The sequence below is a fragment of the Geotrypetes seraphini genome, chromosome 2 (assembly GCF_902459505.1).
Source record: "Geotrypetes seraphini chromosome 2, aGeoSer1.1, whole genome shotgun sequence".
Lineage (NCBI taxonomy): Eukaryota > Metazoa > Chordata > Amphibia > Gymnophiona > Dermophiidae > Geotrypetes > Geotrypetes seraphini.
In genome coordinates this window covers 3,339,192-3,357,718 of record NC_047085.1, presented here as the reverse complement: position 1 = coordinate 3,357,718, position 18,527 = coordinate 3,339,192, and the positions used below count along the sequence as shown (strand labels likewise).

Here is an 18,527-nt window from a genome sequence, read left to right as displayed (position 1 = left end):
AGCTCTGCAGAGACTTGGCAAGATGGCTAATGAAAGCTAATTAAAGAGCCAGAATGTAGGGCCTTGTATTTGGCCAGACCAGGGGTAGGCAATTCCAATCCTCAAGAGCCGGAGCCAGGTCAGGTTTTCAGGATATCCACAATGAATATGTATGAGATGGATTTGCATGCACTGCCTCCTTGAGATACATATTTATTGTGGATATCCTGAAAACCTGACCAGTCTCTCGAGGACTGGAATTGCCTACCCCTGGGCCAGAAAAAGGGGCTTAGGACTTCCAGAATGCCCCCAAGGCTGTGAGGCTTTCAGGCTCCTGCACTGTAGGGACTGAAGACTTCCAATTGCCATGAGTTCAGACTAAGAGTCTCTGGGCTTCCACCTGGAAAGACCACAGGGGCTCGTGGTAGTTGTGAAGCCAGACAGCACTGTTTTAGAGCTTCCTCACAGACCAAAGGGACTCATAGCTTCCAGGAGCCAGAATGGGTCAAAGAAGTCTGGCACGAGGGAGTCAGATCTTCCAATTAGCACTTCTACATGGACAGATGTAAGATCTGAGAAGTCTAAGATGGTGTCCTTGATCTTGACTTAGAATTGCTTTTACATGATTTCACAGTCGTTACAACTTTGGCAGTGTAACCCAGTTTAGATTAACCTCCTCCTCCGCTGCTAGAGTTCACCCTGGCAGTCACAGTTATGTTGGCAGGGGAGATCATATTACAACAGATGGCCTTACATTTAGTACCATTCCCCTTTTCCAGAAGTTAATGGCTGCAGTGTAAGCTCTGTAAAGAAACCATCCATTTTGTGGATTTGTGTAGTGACATGTATGACTAGTAGGCACTATAGCAATCGTTCCAAAGACAAATATGAGACTTGAGGACATTTATTACAGTAAATGTGGTTAACATTGATTTAAATAAAAGGCTGAAAGCCTACAGTCTAAGGGGGAAAGTTTGCTTGCTACTGACTAGTGCTGCCCTATTCACGATTCGAATCGATTCACTGATTCGAATCAGGTGAATCGATTCAATTTTCAAAAAAAAAAAAATTTGGCCTCCCAATTCAGTGATCAACCCTTCCCCCGTGCCTTCCTAAAGCAGAAGCTGCAGCGCTGCCTCTTGCTGGCCATCTGCTGCCACTTCTGTTTGAGGGGGGAGGGTCAGTCAGAAAGGCCTCCCCGCTCTTACCTCCTTAAGGCTAACACGGCAGCCTGCAGGCTAGTTGGTGTTATAACGATCCCTGCAGCTGCCCGTCATCCTCAACGGCACGTGCTCTCTGGTACGCCTGCCTCTGCTCTGACGTCAGGGACAGGATCGCGGTAGAGAACGTGCCGCTGAGGATGACGAGCAGCTGCAGGGATTGCTATAACACCAAGCCTGCAGGTTGCCATGTTAGCCTAAAGGTAAGAGCGGGGAAGCTGGGGGAAGATACAGGCTTGCGGGGGGAGCAGGCGTTCACAGCGGGGAGACTGAACAGTGCTTTCACTGCAGGGGGGCAGGCCTTTGCGGGGGGAGCAGGTCTTCACGGCGGAAAGCAGGTCTTCATGGCAGGGAGGCAGGCCTGTGCATAGGGAGGAGGAGGAAGGAGTACAAGAGGGGAGATGCCAGACCTGGGGTGAAGGGAAGAGAGACCAAACCAAAAAGAGAGGGAGGAAAGCAAAGGAGAGAGGGAGAAGAAATGCAAGACCACAATGGGAAGGGTACAAGAGGGACAGATACTGCTTCAAAGTAGGTGGGCAGGGTGCAGGATGGCAGGAGAGACAGTAGGAGAAAGCCTGTACCTGGGGAAGTGGATACAAGAGGTATGGAAGAGAGAAAGAAGAAGCTGGATATGGGGAGAGATAAGATGCTGGGCATGGAGGGAGCATAGAAACAGGGGCACAAGGGGGACAGTACTGGAGAGGAGAATAGGGACAGGGACACAGAAGAGAGATGCTGGATGAAAGGATAGTTGAGAAAAGGAGAGATGGATCTGGGCATGGTGGGGTCCATCGCTGCAGCTATGGGGGGATGGAGATGAAAAAAAAGAAAGATGCCAGACCTCCGGGGGAGGAAAGGGAAACAGAAGGGGAGGACAGAGATGGAAGATGGATGGTTAGCATGGAGAAAGGAGAGCCTGATCAGAAGACAACCAGACCAACATGGGACCAACATGATTTGAAAAATAACCAGACAAGAAAAGGTAGGAAAAATAGTTTTATTTTCTGTTTTGTGATTACAATGTTAGATTTGATATGCATATCCTTCCAGAGCTGGTGTTGGACCACAAACGTGAGCTAGGATTTAATAGAGAGAGGAAAAGTCTTTTTTGTTTGTTTACTTTGTTTACATCACAGGACCAGTGTGGGTAGGAGAGGGCAAAGGGGGTGAAGAGGCTATAAAATAAACCCACCAGGATGTTTGGAAAAAACCATCCAATTGGGCAGGAAAATCGAATCGAATCGAAATTTTTTTCCCTGAATCAGGCAGCACTACTACTGACTACATGAGGTCACCAACCTTGATTTTCTTATTTTATGTTAGTTCTGTAGACTCCCCCCTAACTTTTTAAAGAAAAGACCTCCCTTCCCCAGTGACATAGACATAAGTAAACCCAAAGAAATTATCTCAGCAAATGTAACTTGATCAAAGGCCCCGACATTTCCTCCACTTTGGGAAGGTATTCTTTATTTTCCGTAAGCATCGTCGCCATATCATAAACATACCACAATTTGGTAAGTCATGTATTCTATAAGGATACTCCCACCTTCTTCCAATCAGTCACAAAGGAGATAGAGTGAAGCCAGGAGCCAATCTATTACATTTCCAAGTCCCAGGCTATTGCCTATGCATTCATTGTTTATAACGGATAGCTTTCTAATATGCCTTAGCCTATGGGCAAGACCACCACATATGATATAAGCCTCATTTTAAATTAAAGAAATTAAAATTATGACTGGGGAGAGAGCTAAGGGTTTATTTATTTTAGTATTTATAGACCACTTATAGCCTAAGTGGTTTACATTCAGACTCTGAGAAGGCAGAATTATTAAACCAATACTTCTGTTCAGTGTTCACCCGCGAAGCGCCGGGAGCTGGTCCACAGCTGCAGACGGGAGATAACCGAAGAGACCCGTTTCAAGATTTCGAATTTACGCCCAGTAGTGTCTACGGCGAACTTTCAAGACTCAAAGTAAACAAAGCCATGGGGCCGGATAACCTACACCCCAGAATGCTCAGGGAGTTAAGGGAAGTCCTGGCAGAACCATTATCTGTTCTTTTCAATCTTTCCCTAAGCACAGGAAGGGTCCCCTTAGACTGGAAAACAGCCAATGTAATCCCACTCCACAAAAAGGGCTGCAGGACAGAGACAGCAAACTACAGACCAGTGAGTCTCACGTCTATAGTGTGTAAACTCATGGAAACACTGATCAAACAGAATATTGACACAATCCTAGACAAAGAAAAACTGCGTGATCCACACCAACACGGGTTCACCCGGGGTAGATCCTGCCAATCTAATCTGATTAGCTTTTTTGACTGGGTTACCAGACAACTGGACGCCGGAGAGTCACTGGACGTGGTATATTTGGACTTCAGTAAAGCATTTGATAGCGTCCCTCATCGAAGATTACTGAACAAGCTGAAATCGATGGGATTAGGAGACATTCTAACTACATGGGTTGGGGATTGGCTGAGCGGTAGACTTCAGAAGGTGGTGGTAAACGGTATCCCATCCAAAGCATCGGACGTGATCAGTGGAGTGCCGCAGGGATCGGTCCTGGGTCCGATTCTATTCAATTTATTCATAAGAGATATGACGAAAGGACTTAGAGGAAGGGTATCACTGTTCGCCGACGATGCCAAACTTTGTAACATAGTAGGCAGTGGCTTATCACCTGATAATATGACACACGACCTACTGCTGCTGGAACAATGGTCAAAAACTTGGCAGCTAGGCTTCAATGCTAAAAAATGCAAGATAATGCACTTGGGCAGGAGAAACCCACGTAGAACTTATGTACTAAATGGTGAGACCTTGGTTAGGACCACGGCGGAACGCGATCTAGGAGTGATCATTAGCGAGGACATGAAGGTTGCCAATCAAGTGGAGGCTTCCTCCAGGGCAAGACAAATGATGGGGTGTATCCATAGAGGTTTTGTCAGCAGGAGACCTGAGGTTATGATGCCGTTGTAGAGAGCCATGGTGAGGCCTCACTTAGAGAACTGTGTTCAGTTTTGGAGACCACACTACCGAAAGGACGTGCTGAGGATAGAGTCGGTTCAGCGAACGGCCACCAGGATGGTCATGGGGCTCAAGGATCTCACGTATGAAGAAAGACTAAAGAAGTTGCGGCTGTACTCACTTGAGGAAAGAAGAGAACGGGGAGATATGATTGAAACGTATAAGTACATCACGGGACGCATCGAGTCAGAAGATGATATCTTCTGGCTCATGGGACCCTCAACCACCAGAGGGCATCCGCTGAAAATCAGGGGAGGGAAGTTTCATGGCGATCCCAGGAAGTGGTGGATCATTGGAACAGACTCCCATCCCAGGTGATAAAGGCCAGCAGCGTAACGGATTTTAAGAAAAAATGGGATACTCACGTGGAATCTTTAAGGGAGTAAATTCAGGGGGGGGGATACTTGGAATGGGCAGACTTGGTGGGCTATGGCCCTTTTCTGCCGCTTTTTCTATGTTTCTATTCAAGTATTTCTCCCTATCTGTCCCACTGGGCTCACAATCTAACTAATGTACCTGGGGCAAAGGAGTGCTAAATGACTTACCCATGGTCATAAGGAGCAGCGCTGGGATTGAACCTGTAACCTCAGGGTGCTGAGGCAGGAGCCCTAACCACTAGGCCACGCCTGCACTCCAAAGTTTCAAAACCTTTTCAAGTGGGACTTTAAATGTGAGCAGAGAGGGCGCATGGAAAGTCAGAGGGCAGCATATGCAGCAGGCTCAGATTTGGGGATGCAGAAGAGTTCAGATAATAGCAGTAGGCCTCTTAAATAGGGAAAATTAAAGATGAGGAGGAGAAGCTTGAATTGAAAGGGAAGCAATATATTACTACTGCTAGTTATCATTTATGTAGCGTTATTCAGTCATTCCTGGCACTGACTTGGGAGCATGACTAGACAGAAACAAAACCTGTCTAGACCGCACCATCTTACAATTCTAGGCGGTTTCCAACATAACACACAATTTGAACATCACAATCCAAAAACTTAAAGGAGAGCTGTAAACAGTGGACAGGGACACTACTTTTTCAGAACTGAGAGAGGAACATAACAGAAATAGCAAAAGGCATAAATAATGTCCAGGAAGCAAACCTTTTCACGAAGTCATCATAAGAGGTTCTACCGAGGTGGACTCAGGAGTATCATCAGAAAATATTTTTACATGAAAAGGATAATTGATGTATTGAATGTCCTCCCAGTGGAAAAGATGGAGACAGAGAGCCTGAGATGAGCACAGGCAGTGAAGCGAGAGCCAGCGAGCAACGGGGGGTCTATGGCACTGCTGAGGAAATTAATTCAGTAGACAGGATGGGCTTTATAGGTTGTCATATTCACTTGGTCTCCCAGGATTCCTTCTGTAATTTGATAGATGAGATTGCCCCAAAACCCATGGCCACGAGGTAGTAACACAAATTCATCACCTAGGCGTAACCTTATATCATAGTCGTTCATTTAGATCTCCTTTTAAAGGTGGTCAGAATTTTTATTTTAATAAACTACATCTTTTATAGGTGATTCAGCCATGACCGAGCACTTACTGAATTGCTTCTACAGGGAGAGCATTTCAAAATGCCCAGAGTGTGACAGCCTGCTTGCATACTATCTTCACACCTAGTCAGGTTTTCGGGCTACCCACAAAGTCTGAAAGGAATTTGCATATGATTGAGGCAGTGTATGCAAATCAAGCTTATGCATATTAATTAAAACAGAGAATGGTCATAAGAATTGCCAGTGTTGAGTCAGACCAGTGGTCCATCATGCCCAGCAGTTTCTGGAATCCTGTGGATTACAGGACTGGAGGCAACATGGATTCACTAGAGCAGGGGTAGGGAACTCCAGTCCTCGAGAGCCGTAGTCCAGTCGAGCTTTCAGGATTTCCCCAATGAATATGCATTGAAAGCAGTGCATGCAAATAGAATTCATGCATATTCACTGGGGAAATCCTGAAAACCTGACTGGACTACGGCTCTCGAGGACCAGAGTTCCCTACCCCTGCACTAGAGGTAGGTCTTGTCAGGCAAATCTGATCAATTTTTTTGACTGGGTGACCAGAGAATTGGATAGAGGATGTGCACTAGATGTGGTGTATTTGGATTTTGGCAAAGGCTTTTAACAGTGCCCTCGGGATGAGTTCCAAAGTGATAGGCTGGGTCAAGAACTGGTTGAGTGGAAGGTAACAGAGGGTAGTGGTCAATGGAGATCGCTCTGAGGAAAGGGATGTTACCAGTGGTGTGCCTCAAGGTTCTGTTCTTGGGCCTCTTCTTTTTAACTTTTTTTATAAACGATATTGCTGAAGGGTTGTCGGGTAAGATACGAAAATCTGCAATAGAGCCACGGATCAGGGATCACGGCCGCACGGAGATTCAACTGCGCATGCGAGCTAAGGGTTTTATTATAGCGGATGTCCCCATTTTATTTAATGTAAATCGCTTAGAAATCCCATAAGTGTTAGTATCAAATTTTTTTAAAACTTTGAAACTTGAAAACTGTGGTAGCAAGTCCCCAATGGCAAATGCACCGAAGCAGATACAATTCCTTTGGAGCATTAGCAGTGGGAGTATCATTACCGTAGCTTAGTAAAGTCTCCAACCAGAACGCCTTTTTATCTATTTTAGGAAATCAAAATATCGATTGTTCAACTTACTGACCAGTGTTTTCTTCCAAAGGCAGTTGGAGAAAGGGAAAAATAGCCGAAGCTTCTGTCCAAGGATGATGCCAAAACAGCATTTCCCAAAACTTCCAAATGTACATATATACGAACGTACTCACGCACGCATGCACACACACAGACAAATCCACCGTATCCATTCAACATTGGGGAGTGTGTGGTGCAGTGGTTAGAGCTCCAGTCCCAGCACCCTGGAGTTGTGGGTTCAAATCCTGCACTGCTCCTTGTGATCCATAAGAACATAAGCAGTGCCTCTGCTGGATCAGACCGGCAGTCCATCGCGCCCAGCAGTGCGCTCACGCGGTGGCCCATCAGGTCCAGGACCTGCATAATAATCCTCTATCTATACTCTTCTATCCCCTTTTCCTTCAGAAAATCATCTAATCCCTTCTTGAACCCCAAAACCGTACTCTGTCCTATCACACCCTCTGGAAGCGCATTCCAGGTGTCCACCACCCTTTGGGTGAAGAAGAACTTCCTAGCATTGGTTCTAAATCTGTTCCCTCTTAATTTTTCCCAATGCCCTCTCGTTCTTGTAGTTTTGAAAAGTTTGAAGAATCTGTCCCTCTCCACTTTCTCCATGCCCTTCATGATCTTGTAAGTCTCTATCATGTTACTATTAGGAATTACTTTTGACAGTAAATTTTCTTATCATTTTCATATTAGCACGGTCGTTCAGAAATGTTTCTATCGACTCAGGATGATACGTTCCCTTGCTAAGTTGCTTGAACCGGCCTCCTTGAACACATTGATCCATTCCCTAGTAATCTCTTGTATAGACTACTGTAATGCCCTGTATAAGGGCATTACAAAAAAGGAAATCAGATGGCTTCAGATTGTACAAAACACAGCTATTAAGATCATTTGTGGCGCAAAGAAATACGATCATGTCTCATCCCTTCTGAGTAGTGCACATTGGTTACCAATTGAACATAGAATCAGTTATAAAATCCTACTTTTAACATTTACAACAAAATTAAACAACCAACCAGAGTTCATCAACAGACTTTTAATTCCCTACAATACTTTAAAATCTCTTCGTTCAACGTCTCAGAATCTTCTGTGCAGTACAGTGGGAAGCTCATCCTCTGGATTCCCTCTGCTTCTATTGCTGTCCGCCTTTTTGGAGTACTCTCTATTATTGTACTGGTACCTTTTTTCTTGTGTGTGTTCTCTTTTGTGCCTGCCGCATCCTTACCTTGCTGTCCTTCCCTGGTGTCCTTAGGTGTGGTGACTCGGCCCTTTGAGGTCCTTCGCAAAGGCGCTCTTGATAAGGCGAGCATCTTTGCCGCGCACCGAACAACTGCGCACCATTGGCTCCTCCCCTTTTAAGGGGAGTTCGGTCGATGACTGCCGACGCGGTGGGAGTGGGCGGAGCTTATTCTCGCCACTGCCCCTAGCTTCCTGCTCCTCTCTGTCTCCTTCCTCGGCTCGTTGGTTTTGTTTTTGCTTTTTTATGGGCTTTTTCTACCCTTTCTTCCTGCTCCTCGCTGCTCTCCCTGCTGATGCTGTGCACCGCGTGTGCCGTTGGCTCCTCCTCCCCTAGGCAATTCACTTAATCCCCCAGTGCCCCAGGAACATTAGAGTGTGAGCCCGCTGGGACAGATAGGGAAAAATGCTCGAGTACCTGAATAATTTGTATATAAATAATTTAATTTAAAAAAAACACCTACTGTCACACACACATTCAGCCATACTACATCTACACCCACAAACTCACCCCAGCTTATAGTCTCATAAGCAACACTATCCTCTTCATCATAAGGCATTTGGGGACAGACTTAGAGATCTCAATATGTACACTAGAGAATGACACGGGGACAAATTTGTCCCCGCAGGAACTCAATTTCCCTGTCCCGTACCCACGTGTTTTGTCGCTGTCCCTGTTCCATTCCTGTAAGCTCTGCCTTAACCGCACAAGCCTCGAACACATGCCTTGTACAGATGAGGATGGAGCAGGGACAGGACGTGAAAATGGGTTCCTGCGGGGATGGCGAAAAATTTGTCCCCGTTTCATTCTCTAATACAGCGGTTCCTAACCCTGTCCTGGAGGACCACCAGCCAGTCAGGTTTTCAGGATAGCCTTAATGAATATGCATGAGAGAGATTTGCATGTAATGGAGTGATAGGTATGCAAATCTGTTCCATGCATATTCATTAAGGCTATCCTGAAAACCTGACCAACTGGTGGTCCTCCAGGACAGGGTTGGGAACCACTGCTCTAATGTATACTTTGGATTTAAGGCGGGAAAGGAGAAATACGATAGAGATGTTTAAATACCAGATGGCATAAATGCACGAAGTGAGCCTCTTTCTGTTTCTACATCTCTATACACACATCACATAAGTCCACCCCCACCACTCCCCTTACCTACTTGAAGAGCCACACCTCAACACGTGAACAGGCTCCACAGAAACCTACAATTCACATCCTCCAACAATTTTACAATCATATATCCTGACTCTTACCCACCCAGCAACAAAGTCATTACCTCTACCTCATACAAACCCTTCACACAACCCCATACAACATACTGGTACCTCCTCAGCTTTACCCCCACACACTCTTTCACTTTTTATTTAGTTTATAACCAGAAGTCCAAATTCTAGTCAGGAGCTACATTTCCCTTAGTGTACAGATGGTAAGACCTCTTACGAAGAAGGTACATCACTAGAAAAGTAATGATCTTACTGAGAACCATACCACACAGTAGGCAAAATGTCATTTATTCAAAGCGAAATGGCCAGCACTCTTAGAACAAAGGTGTGCAGTCTAAGCTTTAGCTGGACAAATTGCAAGTCCTGGCTCCTCTCTTGCACGCTATGTCTGAACTCTGACCCTTATCTCCATTCTTCTAGGAAATACACTCGTAGGAACGGCACTCACAGAGTGCACAATGGTCTCCTTATGACAGCAAGGAGAGCGATACCAGCCATCACTGCACGCTCCACTCTAAACATGGCCGAGCATGTTCACTGGTTGTTTATGTTTTATACCATTACTTCCTTCAAAAGGACAAGAGACTCCAAAAGTGGCCAATCAATTATACACATATCTTATACACTGATAATTCAGAAAGGAGCAGGAATCGGACATCATGAAAGGACTTGATCTTGTGCCCCTCCATGGCACCAACACAGCTTTATGAGAAGAGAAGGATAGTGGAATCAGCCCCAGATGAGAACAGCCAGGGCTGGGTAGGATGGAAGACGACGTCCAGAACCCCAAGGTCATGTGTGATGTTGTGTCCCTTCAACACTTTCACAGGCACAAGGAGGGGATTCTGCAGCAGATCACTGAAAGGGAATGTGGACATGTTACGTAAGTAAGCACTGAATTTTGAGGGAAGAGAGAACACACTCTTTACCAACTCATGTAGGTTCTGGAAATTGATATTGAAGACAAGCTGATCCACTTCACTAACCCTGTGGGATGTCAACCTGAGTATCAGAGGGCATAATCCCATCACTCTTTTGGATCTTGCCAGGTACCTATGACTTGGGTTGAACCTTCAATCTGTCCCAATATATAAACCACTTTGGTCTTTTGTTTAGCTAAATGGTATTATAAAATAAATTTCTGTTTAAATCAAAACAATATGACTTTGATATGTTTAAATGCATGAAAGCGATAAAAAGTAGTGGTAATGGAGGTTTTTCAGCCAATGACACAGTGGCAGTCATTCAGATAATGGCTCTGCACAGGGCAGGAGCGTAGGAAGATCACTTCTGCCCTGGTTTACCACTACACCACTAGGGATTTTAAACATATGCTTTTTACTAATCTGGGAGGTGAGAGGGAGTTGTTAGAGTCGGCCGGGACAGGAGGTAGGAGGTATCCCTCCTGTCCTGGCACACTGCTGAACCTCCCACTGGAGGCCTGCAAGTCAATGGGAGAGAGGGGAGACAGGGTACAAAGCCTGGCAGGGCACTTGAATATAAACCCCCCAGGTTAACTTTTTTCCTTCTTTTTTTTGGGGGGGAAGGTTAGGTCGGTTTATATTTGAGTATGAACCACTTAGGATATAAGCTGTATATAATAAATAAATCAATGCTGCTCTCTGTATCATTTACTCCTGCCAAGATATAACTTTGTGTTATGTACATAGACAAAAGCTGAAGGAGCATAAAATGTAGCTCAATGAAAGGCACGTACTTGTATACCATGCCATGACAGACTATCACACTCCCATCGTCTGATCCGGAGGCAAAGAGTGGGTAATGTTTATGGAACGCTACAGCCCTCAAAGCCTTCTTATGGTGCCTGCAAGGCAAAAACAGCAGTACTTGAGATTTATATAGGTCTATAAAATGAATACAACACACAGCAGCATGGCTTATGAAGGCTGCCTAGTTTTACTTGCACTGAGCTCAGAAAATGTGGCTAAAGAGAGTCACAGACCTCTGAAAGCTGTCATCCTATGCAGGGCCGCCATCAGAAATTTCTGGGCCCCTTACTGAGCAATCCTATTGGGCCCCCCACGCACCCCTTCCCCTCCCGACCCCCCTTCTTCCATGGGCCGAATACACACATACTTTTCTCTGTTACCGCACTCTTTGACCAAAAGATTTGTAAGCCTGCAACCACATCAAGGTAGACTCTTTCAGCAGGGCCCTAACCTAACCTAAACTAATCTATACCTATCTATTCTAAACTAACATATGTCTAGTGCGCACAAACCCCTGCTCTACGCGGGAAAAATAACACCAGCTCAATGCTGGCGTTAGCATCTAGTGCGCGTGGCGTACGCTAAAGCCACTATCTTAACTTAGTAAAAGGAGCCCTATTTTTATTAGTTAATTATTATTATTATTTTCCAATGCTCAATATGTCTTCCTTTTTTAAGGTTTGACACTTGTGCCAGAATATTTTTACTAAATTTAAGAAGTATTTGCCCTCTTTCAAATGGTATAGAAGTTAAAAAAAGGGACAGGCGTTAATGAAGTCATTAGGTTCAATCTAGCCATTTATTTCTGCATGAATTTAAACAAAAAAAAAAGATAAATATAGCTCATTCAGTCTTACAAGAAATGGCTCTACAGCAGGGGTGCCCACACTTTTTGGGCTTGTGAGCTACTTTTAAAATGACCAAGTCAAAATGATCTACCAACAATAAAATTAAAAAAAAAACCACAAAGCACACTGTATGCAGAGAAAATGTTAATTATCATTTATATTCCGCGGGTTTTCAAAGAGGTCAAGTCAGACGATTATATGCAATGTCACCTCAGGAACAACTATACAAAAATAGACAAATATACCCCCTCCCTTTTTACTAAATCGCAATAGCGGTTTTTAGAGCAGGGAGATGCACTGAATGCCCTATGCTGCTCTCGATGCTCATAGGCTCCCTGCGCTAAAAACCGCTATTGCAGATATAAATTCTCTAAACAGATACATTTTGATCACTAAACTGAAAATAAAATTATTTTTTCTACCTTTTTGTCTGGTGATTTCATGAGTCTCTGTTTGCACTTCCTTCTTCTGACTATAAATCCAATATTTTTTTCTTTTTGTCCCTCCCCTTTTCTTTCTGTCTCTCTCCCCCTGCCTCCCCAAGCCATCGCGCCAATTTCTCCACTTCCCCGATTCTTTCCATACCCCCTAAGCCACTATGCCGATTTCTCCCTGCTTCCACGAGCCAGGCCAGGACTCACAAGACTTCACCTCTGATGCCAATTCTAACGACGGAGAGGAAGTTCCAGGCCAGACAAGCCAGGTCAGAATTGATGTCGGAAGTGAAGTCTTGTGAGTCCGGCGCTTCTACGCGCCTGGCCTGGCTCAGGGAGGCAGGAAGAAAAAGATTGCCAAGGCAACGCAATCGACTCACATTGCCTTTGCCGTTATACAGATCCATGGTGAGGCCTCACTTGGAGTATTGTGTTCAGTTTTGGAGACCACACTACCGAAAGGACGTGCTGAGGATAGAGTCGGTTCAGCGAACGGCCACCAGGATGGTCTTGGGGCTCAAGGGTCTTACGTATGAAGAAAGACTAAAAAAATTGAGACTGTACTCACTTGAGGAAAGAAGAGAACGGGGAGACATGGTTGAAACATATAAGTACATCACGGGACGTATAGAGTCGGAAGATGATATCTTCTGGCTCATGGGACCCTCGACCACCAGAGGGCATCCGCTGAAGATCAGGGGAGGGAAGTTTCATGGCGACTCCAGGAAGTACTTCTTCACCGAAAGAGGGTGGATCATTGGAACAGACTCCCACAGCAGGTGATTGAGGCCAGCAGCGTGACGGATTTTAAGAGAAAATGGGATACTCACGTGGGATCTTTAAGAGAGTGAATTCAGGGGGGGGGATACTTGGAATGGGCAGACTTGGTGGGCTATAGCCCTTTTCTGCCGCTTTTTTCTATGTTTCTATGTTTCTACTGGTCGATCGCGCTTGACCATTTGGGCACCCCTGCTGGTATCCTGTCCTGACCTGAGGAAAGGGGTTTAGTCCCCAAAAAACTGCCTTATTTCCATTTCCTATTTATAAACTTTAATCAATAGATACAATACTACTTGATTCTACGTAAAGCAACAAAACAATTTTTTCTACCTTTTGTCGTTTTTGCTTTAATCATCTTGTCTTCACTCTTCTTTCTAGCCAGCATCTTTCCGCTCTGTCTTCCATAAAGCTTCAGCCCCTTCCATCCACTGTCCGCCCTCTCCCCGTTCCATATGGCATCTTCCCTCTTTTTATGCTCCTTCAATAAACTGTCTATCCTGTGCCCCTTCTCTTCTCCTTTGTACATGATTGATTTCAGCTCTGCCACCTCTCCATTTTTCTCTCTATGTCACCACCCCGTCCCCTATGCTCTGGCATCTCTCTCTTCTCCTTTCTTTCCTTCGCACCCCACAGTCTGGTATCTTCCCTTCCCTGATTCTCTAGCATCTCACTCCTTTCCTTTTCTTCCATCTCTCCCTCCCCTTCCATGCTCTGACATCTCCTCCTTCCTTTCCCCCTTCCTTTTCCCTTGGTCTGGCATACTTTCCTCCTTCCCTCCATGCCCTGGCATCTCTTCCTCCCTCCCTTCCCTCCAATCTCTGGCATCTCGTTTCATTCCCTCCCTCATCTTCTTTCTCCCTCCAGTTGGGTGCAGCAAGTCTCTCCCCCTCTGCTCCCTTTCCTCCTTCTGTCACCCATGACCTGGCGTCATGAACTTCTTCAGGCAGCAGCATTCACAATTCGCTGCTGTTGCCAGCTTCGAGAAACAGAAGTAGGCAGGACCCGGCAGAGAGGAAGGCCTGAAGCTGGCAACAGCAATGAATTGTAAATGCTGATGCTAGCCGAAGAAGTTCATGACACCAGGTCGAACACCCGGGGCACAATGCTACTCTCCCCCCCCACGACCCTCCTATCTCTCCCTCCCTCCCATCACGAGACTCTAAACAGCACTGCTCTACTCTAAGTAGGCTGCTTCAGGGCTTTCTCCTGCCATGATTCCCTCTGGCACGTCACTGATGAGGGAAGGAGGGAGAGATAGGAGGGTCGGATCGGGTTGGGGGTCGCCCGGGATGATGATGAGGCTGCTGCTGCTGCCAGCGAATCCAGCAAGTATGAGGCCCCAAAGCGTAGCACTGGCAGGCCCCCCTGACTATTTAGGGCCCTAGGCCTGTGCCTACTGGGCCTATCCTTTAATCTGGCCCTGCTTCCCCCCCCCATATGCCCTGACATCTCTCTCTTCCACTCCATGGTATGGTATCTCCTTTCCCTCCCTCCCATGGTCTTTGCATCTCTTTCCTCCTTTTCCTGATCTTCCTTCTCCCTCCTTCCCTCTCTCTCCCCAAATGGGTGCATCAGTATTTCTCTTCCCCCTCCCCCCCACTGAGTACAGCAGTATCATCAGCATTTCTCTTTCTACCCCCCAATTGGGTACAGCAGAAGCAGCATTTCTCTTCCCCCTCCCCCCTAATTGGGTGCAGCAGCATTACTCCTCCCATTCCCCCCCGTCTCACACACCCGGCAGATTTGCTACAGATAAAGGCAAGTTGCAAGTTTCCCTTGGTCGCTGACCTATCTCCCAAAGGGCAGCGACAGAGGGAAGTTTACAACTTGCTGCTCTTGCTTACTTCGGGCCTTTCTCGTTGCCAGGTCCTGCCTTCACGGAAACAGAAAGTAGGCAGGACCCAGCAACGAGAAAGACTCGAAGTAAGCAAGAGCAAGTAAGCTTCCCTCCGTGGCTGGCCTATCTCTCGCATGCTCCGGGGCTCTAATGGTCCGTGCCGGCTTCTCTTCTCTACCCCCCCCCCGACATAACTTCCGGTTTCGGAGGGAAGCCGGGTTCGAGTTAAAGAATGACACGGGGAAAAAATCTGTCCCTGTCACACCATCCTCTGCACCGCCCCATCACCGTCACCCCTTTCACTGCCCCGTCACCGCCACTGCCATCCCATTCACCGCCCCGTCACCGTCCCCGCTGCATCCATATAAGCCTTAGTACTGTAATATTTAGCTTATTCCTTTCTTATAAATCAAAGTTCCTGCTGCTGAACTAGAGAAAGAGATGTTCAGCTGGCAGAGCTTTGTTTATAAATTTTTATCAACACAACTAATATACTACTTTATCCTAAAGCAAAAAATAAATAAATAAATAGAATTTTTTTTTCTACCTTTGTTGTCTGGTTTCTGCTTTCCACATCTTCTCATTGAATTCCTTCCATCCACTGTGTGTCTTCTCTCTGCGTCTTCCATTTGCTTTTACTGTGTCTCTCCCTTCACCCCCCCCAATTGGTCTAGCACCCATCTTCTGCCCTCCGCTCCCCCATAGTCTGGCATCTGTCTTCTTCCCACTCTGTCTTCCACATTTCCCTTTAGGGTCTGTTCCTCTCCACCCTCCTTCAATGTCTGTTCTATTCCTTTCCACCACCACCCTTCCCTCCCTCCTTTATCATCTGTTCCTTTCTACTACCCTTCAGCAACTCTCTCATGGCCTACCTATCTACCTTCCTCCCTCTTATTTTCGTGGCACGTTACAATGTAATTTGTGCAAGCCACTGGAGCCTGCGAGCTCGGTCCCTGTCCCATCCCCACAAACCATCTTGCTTCTGTGCTTCTATTTTCCACATTTCCAATATCTCCCCTATGTATCTGCCATTGCCATTGCCCCCCTCCCCGTGTCCATATACCATCCCCATGGCATGTCCCCTTTATGTCTCTGTCCCTATTCCCCATGGACATAATTTCCCCTCTTTCTGTTACCTTCCTGTGTCCAGATTTCCCCTATCTTCCTCTTCCATACCAGTGTGTCTCTTCTTTTCAACCCCATCTAGCTTTTTTCCCTCTTTCTTTCCCCCCCTCCCCTGCTTCTAGCATCTGGCTCATCTGCCTGTCCTTCCCTTTCTTTCCTGCTGTGGGTTTTTCTTTCCGACTTCATCCCCTTGGCCCAGAATCCTTTTCCCTTTCACTCCCTCCTTCCAATTTGAGCCGGGAACACTAGCGATCGCATGGTCCCCGCAGCCACTACCTGCCTGCCCAATCGATCCTAGTGTTTAGCCAGCTCTCTCCCTTCTCCTCACCTTAGTTTATAGGTTTTCTTTTTCGGCGACCTGCACGCTTTCCCAAAGAGCTGCGCACGCGCGGCTGCTCAGTGTTCAATCTTCTGCTCTGCTGCAACTTCCTGTTTCCGGTTGCATCAGAGCAGAAGATTCAACACTGAGCAACTGCGGATGCGCAGCTCTTTGATAGCATGCGAGTCGCCGAAAAAGAAAACCTACAAACTAAGGTGAGGAGAAGGGAGAGAGCTAGCTAAACATTAGGATCGATTGGGCAGGCGGGTGGGGGCTGCGGGGACCGCGCGATCCTTGATGCCTCACTGTGGAGACAAGACCATTCACCGCTCCATGGGGCGGTGGATGGCCTTGTCCCCGTCCCTGCAGCCACTGCTAGTTTTCATTCCCCGTTTCAGCGGGTTACCTGCGGCTAAAAGCAGCTAGCCGCGGGTAACCGCCACCATGTCATTCTCTAGTTCGAGTCGCTTGCTGGGGTTTTTTTTTGTTTAAAGTCCGGCGGGTTTTTCGGCGGGTCTTCAGGCTGCGCATTAAGCAGTGGCCAGGATTCGGCAGATGACAGCCGGGCGGGCATCTAAATTTGCTGGGTGTTGCGCCCGGCTGAAAAGCGCTGGGGAAAACACTGGGGAGCCCGGGCCCCCTGTCAGCTCCGGGCCCCTGAATGCAGGACTGGTAGTACTGCCCTGATGGTGGCCCTGATCCTATGTCCTCCTCCAGTTCAAGTAGAGAAGGATTAGCTTTACAGAGTCACAAAGAAGACAGTCCCTGCTCGAAAGAGCTTACAATCTAAACAGACAAACAAGATGTCATGGATACAGTTAAGGGGAAGAGTTAATCTTCTGGCTGGGTTGGTGGGGAGTAAGGTTATGGACTGATGGCTAAATCAAAAAGGTGGGTTTTCAGTCTGCTTTTAAACAAGGGAAGGGAAGGGGCTTGGCGGACAAACTCGGGTAATTTATTCCAGACATAGGGGGCAGCTAGATGAAAGGAACAAAGTCTGGAATTGGCAGTGGAGAAGAGCAGCTGATCTGAAGAATGGAGTTCTCTAGGAGGTGTATAAGGAGAGATATTGAGGGGGCAGCAGAATGAAGATACTTGTAGGGCAGCAATAGGAGCTTGAACTATATGCGAAGGCAGATAGGGAGCCAGTGAAGTGATTTAAGGAGAAAGGTGACATGGGTGTAGTGAGGTTGGTAGAAGACGAGTCATGCAGTAGAGTTTTGCACAGATTGCAGGAGACACTGTGGGAGACCAGTTACAAGAGTGTGGACAAGGGTCCGGGTAGTGTGCTCAGAGAGGAAGGGGCTAATTTTGGTGATGTTGTAGAGATAGAAGGGACAGGCCTTAGCAGTTTGTTGGATGTGCGTAGAAAATGAGAGGTTGGATTCGAAGACAACTCCAAGGTTGCGAGCAAAGGAGACTTTAATGATGACAGTATTATTTACCGAGATAGAAAACAGAGGAGGAGCAGAGGGTTCAGGAGGAAAGAGGGGCAGCTCAGTCTTGGACATGTTTAGTTTCAGATGACTATCACACTTTATTGTAATGATCCGGATTCAGTTATTTCTTATATATCCTTAGGCCTCAGCCCCACCACTCCACCGCTAACATATATTTATAGCATGAAGAATTATGTGGACCGTCATCATCGACCATGGGCAGTTTTATTATTCATCTTTTCAATTAATTAATTTGAATACCTTTCCATAAGTTAAATTCAAATTGCATTAAAGACTGTAATAAATTTTAAAACTTATTTTCAGCCACTTATCTTAACAGCTGGTATGACCTGGGAAGAATTGACCTGACATGTTTTGCACAGCGTGCTTTTTCAAGGGTCCCCCGTGGCCGGTAATGTCACTCGACTTACAACCGCTTAGCTACACCACCACATAGCTAAGTGGTTGTAAGTCCAGGGCAAACAGTGGCTTCCCCCATATCTTTCTCAATAACAGACTTTTCCTCAACAAAATTATCCAGACCTTTCTTAAAACCAGCTACGCTATCAGCTCTTACCACAACCTCTGGCAATGCGTTCCACAGTTTAACTATTCTCTAAGTGATAAAATATTTCCTATTTTTAAAATATTTTAAAGATTATTTCTCTGTAAATTCATCGAGTAT

General features: G+C 46.3%; 1 protein-coding gene across 1 annotated transcript in view; it reads right to left on the bottom strand.

The window, feature by feature from the left end:
• Positions 1–9,190: 9,190 nt before the first annotated feature.
• The window catches only part of BOP1 (BOP1 ribosomal biogenesis factor), a 204,715-nt gene continuing 195,378 nt past the window's right edge, over positions 9,191–18,527 (bottom strand). The window contains exons 15-16 of the mRNA XM_033934857.1: positions 11,048–11,155; positions 9,191–10,188 (exon numbers count right to left, since the gene is read on the bottom strand). Of these exons, the coding sequence (XP_033790748.1) occupies positions 10,035–10,188; positions 11,048–11,155 (262 nt within the window). The 3' untranslated portion in view covers positions 9,191–10,034. The remainder of the gene's footprint in view (positions 10,189–11,047; positions 11,156–18,527) is intronic.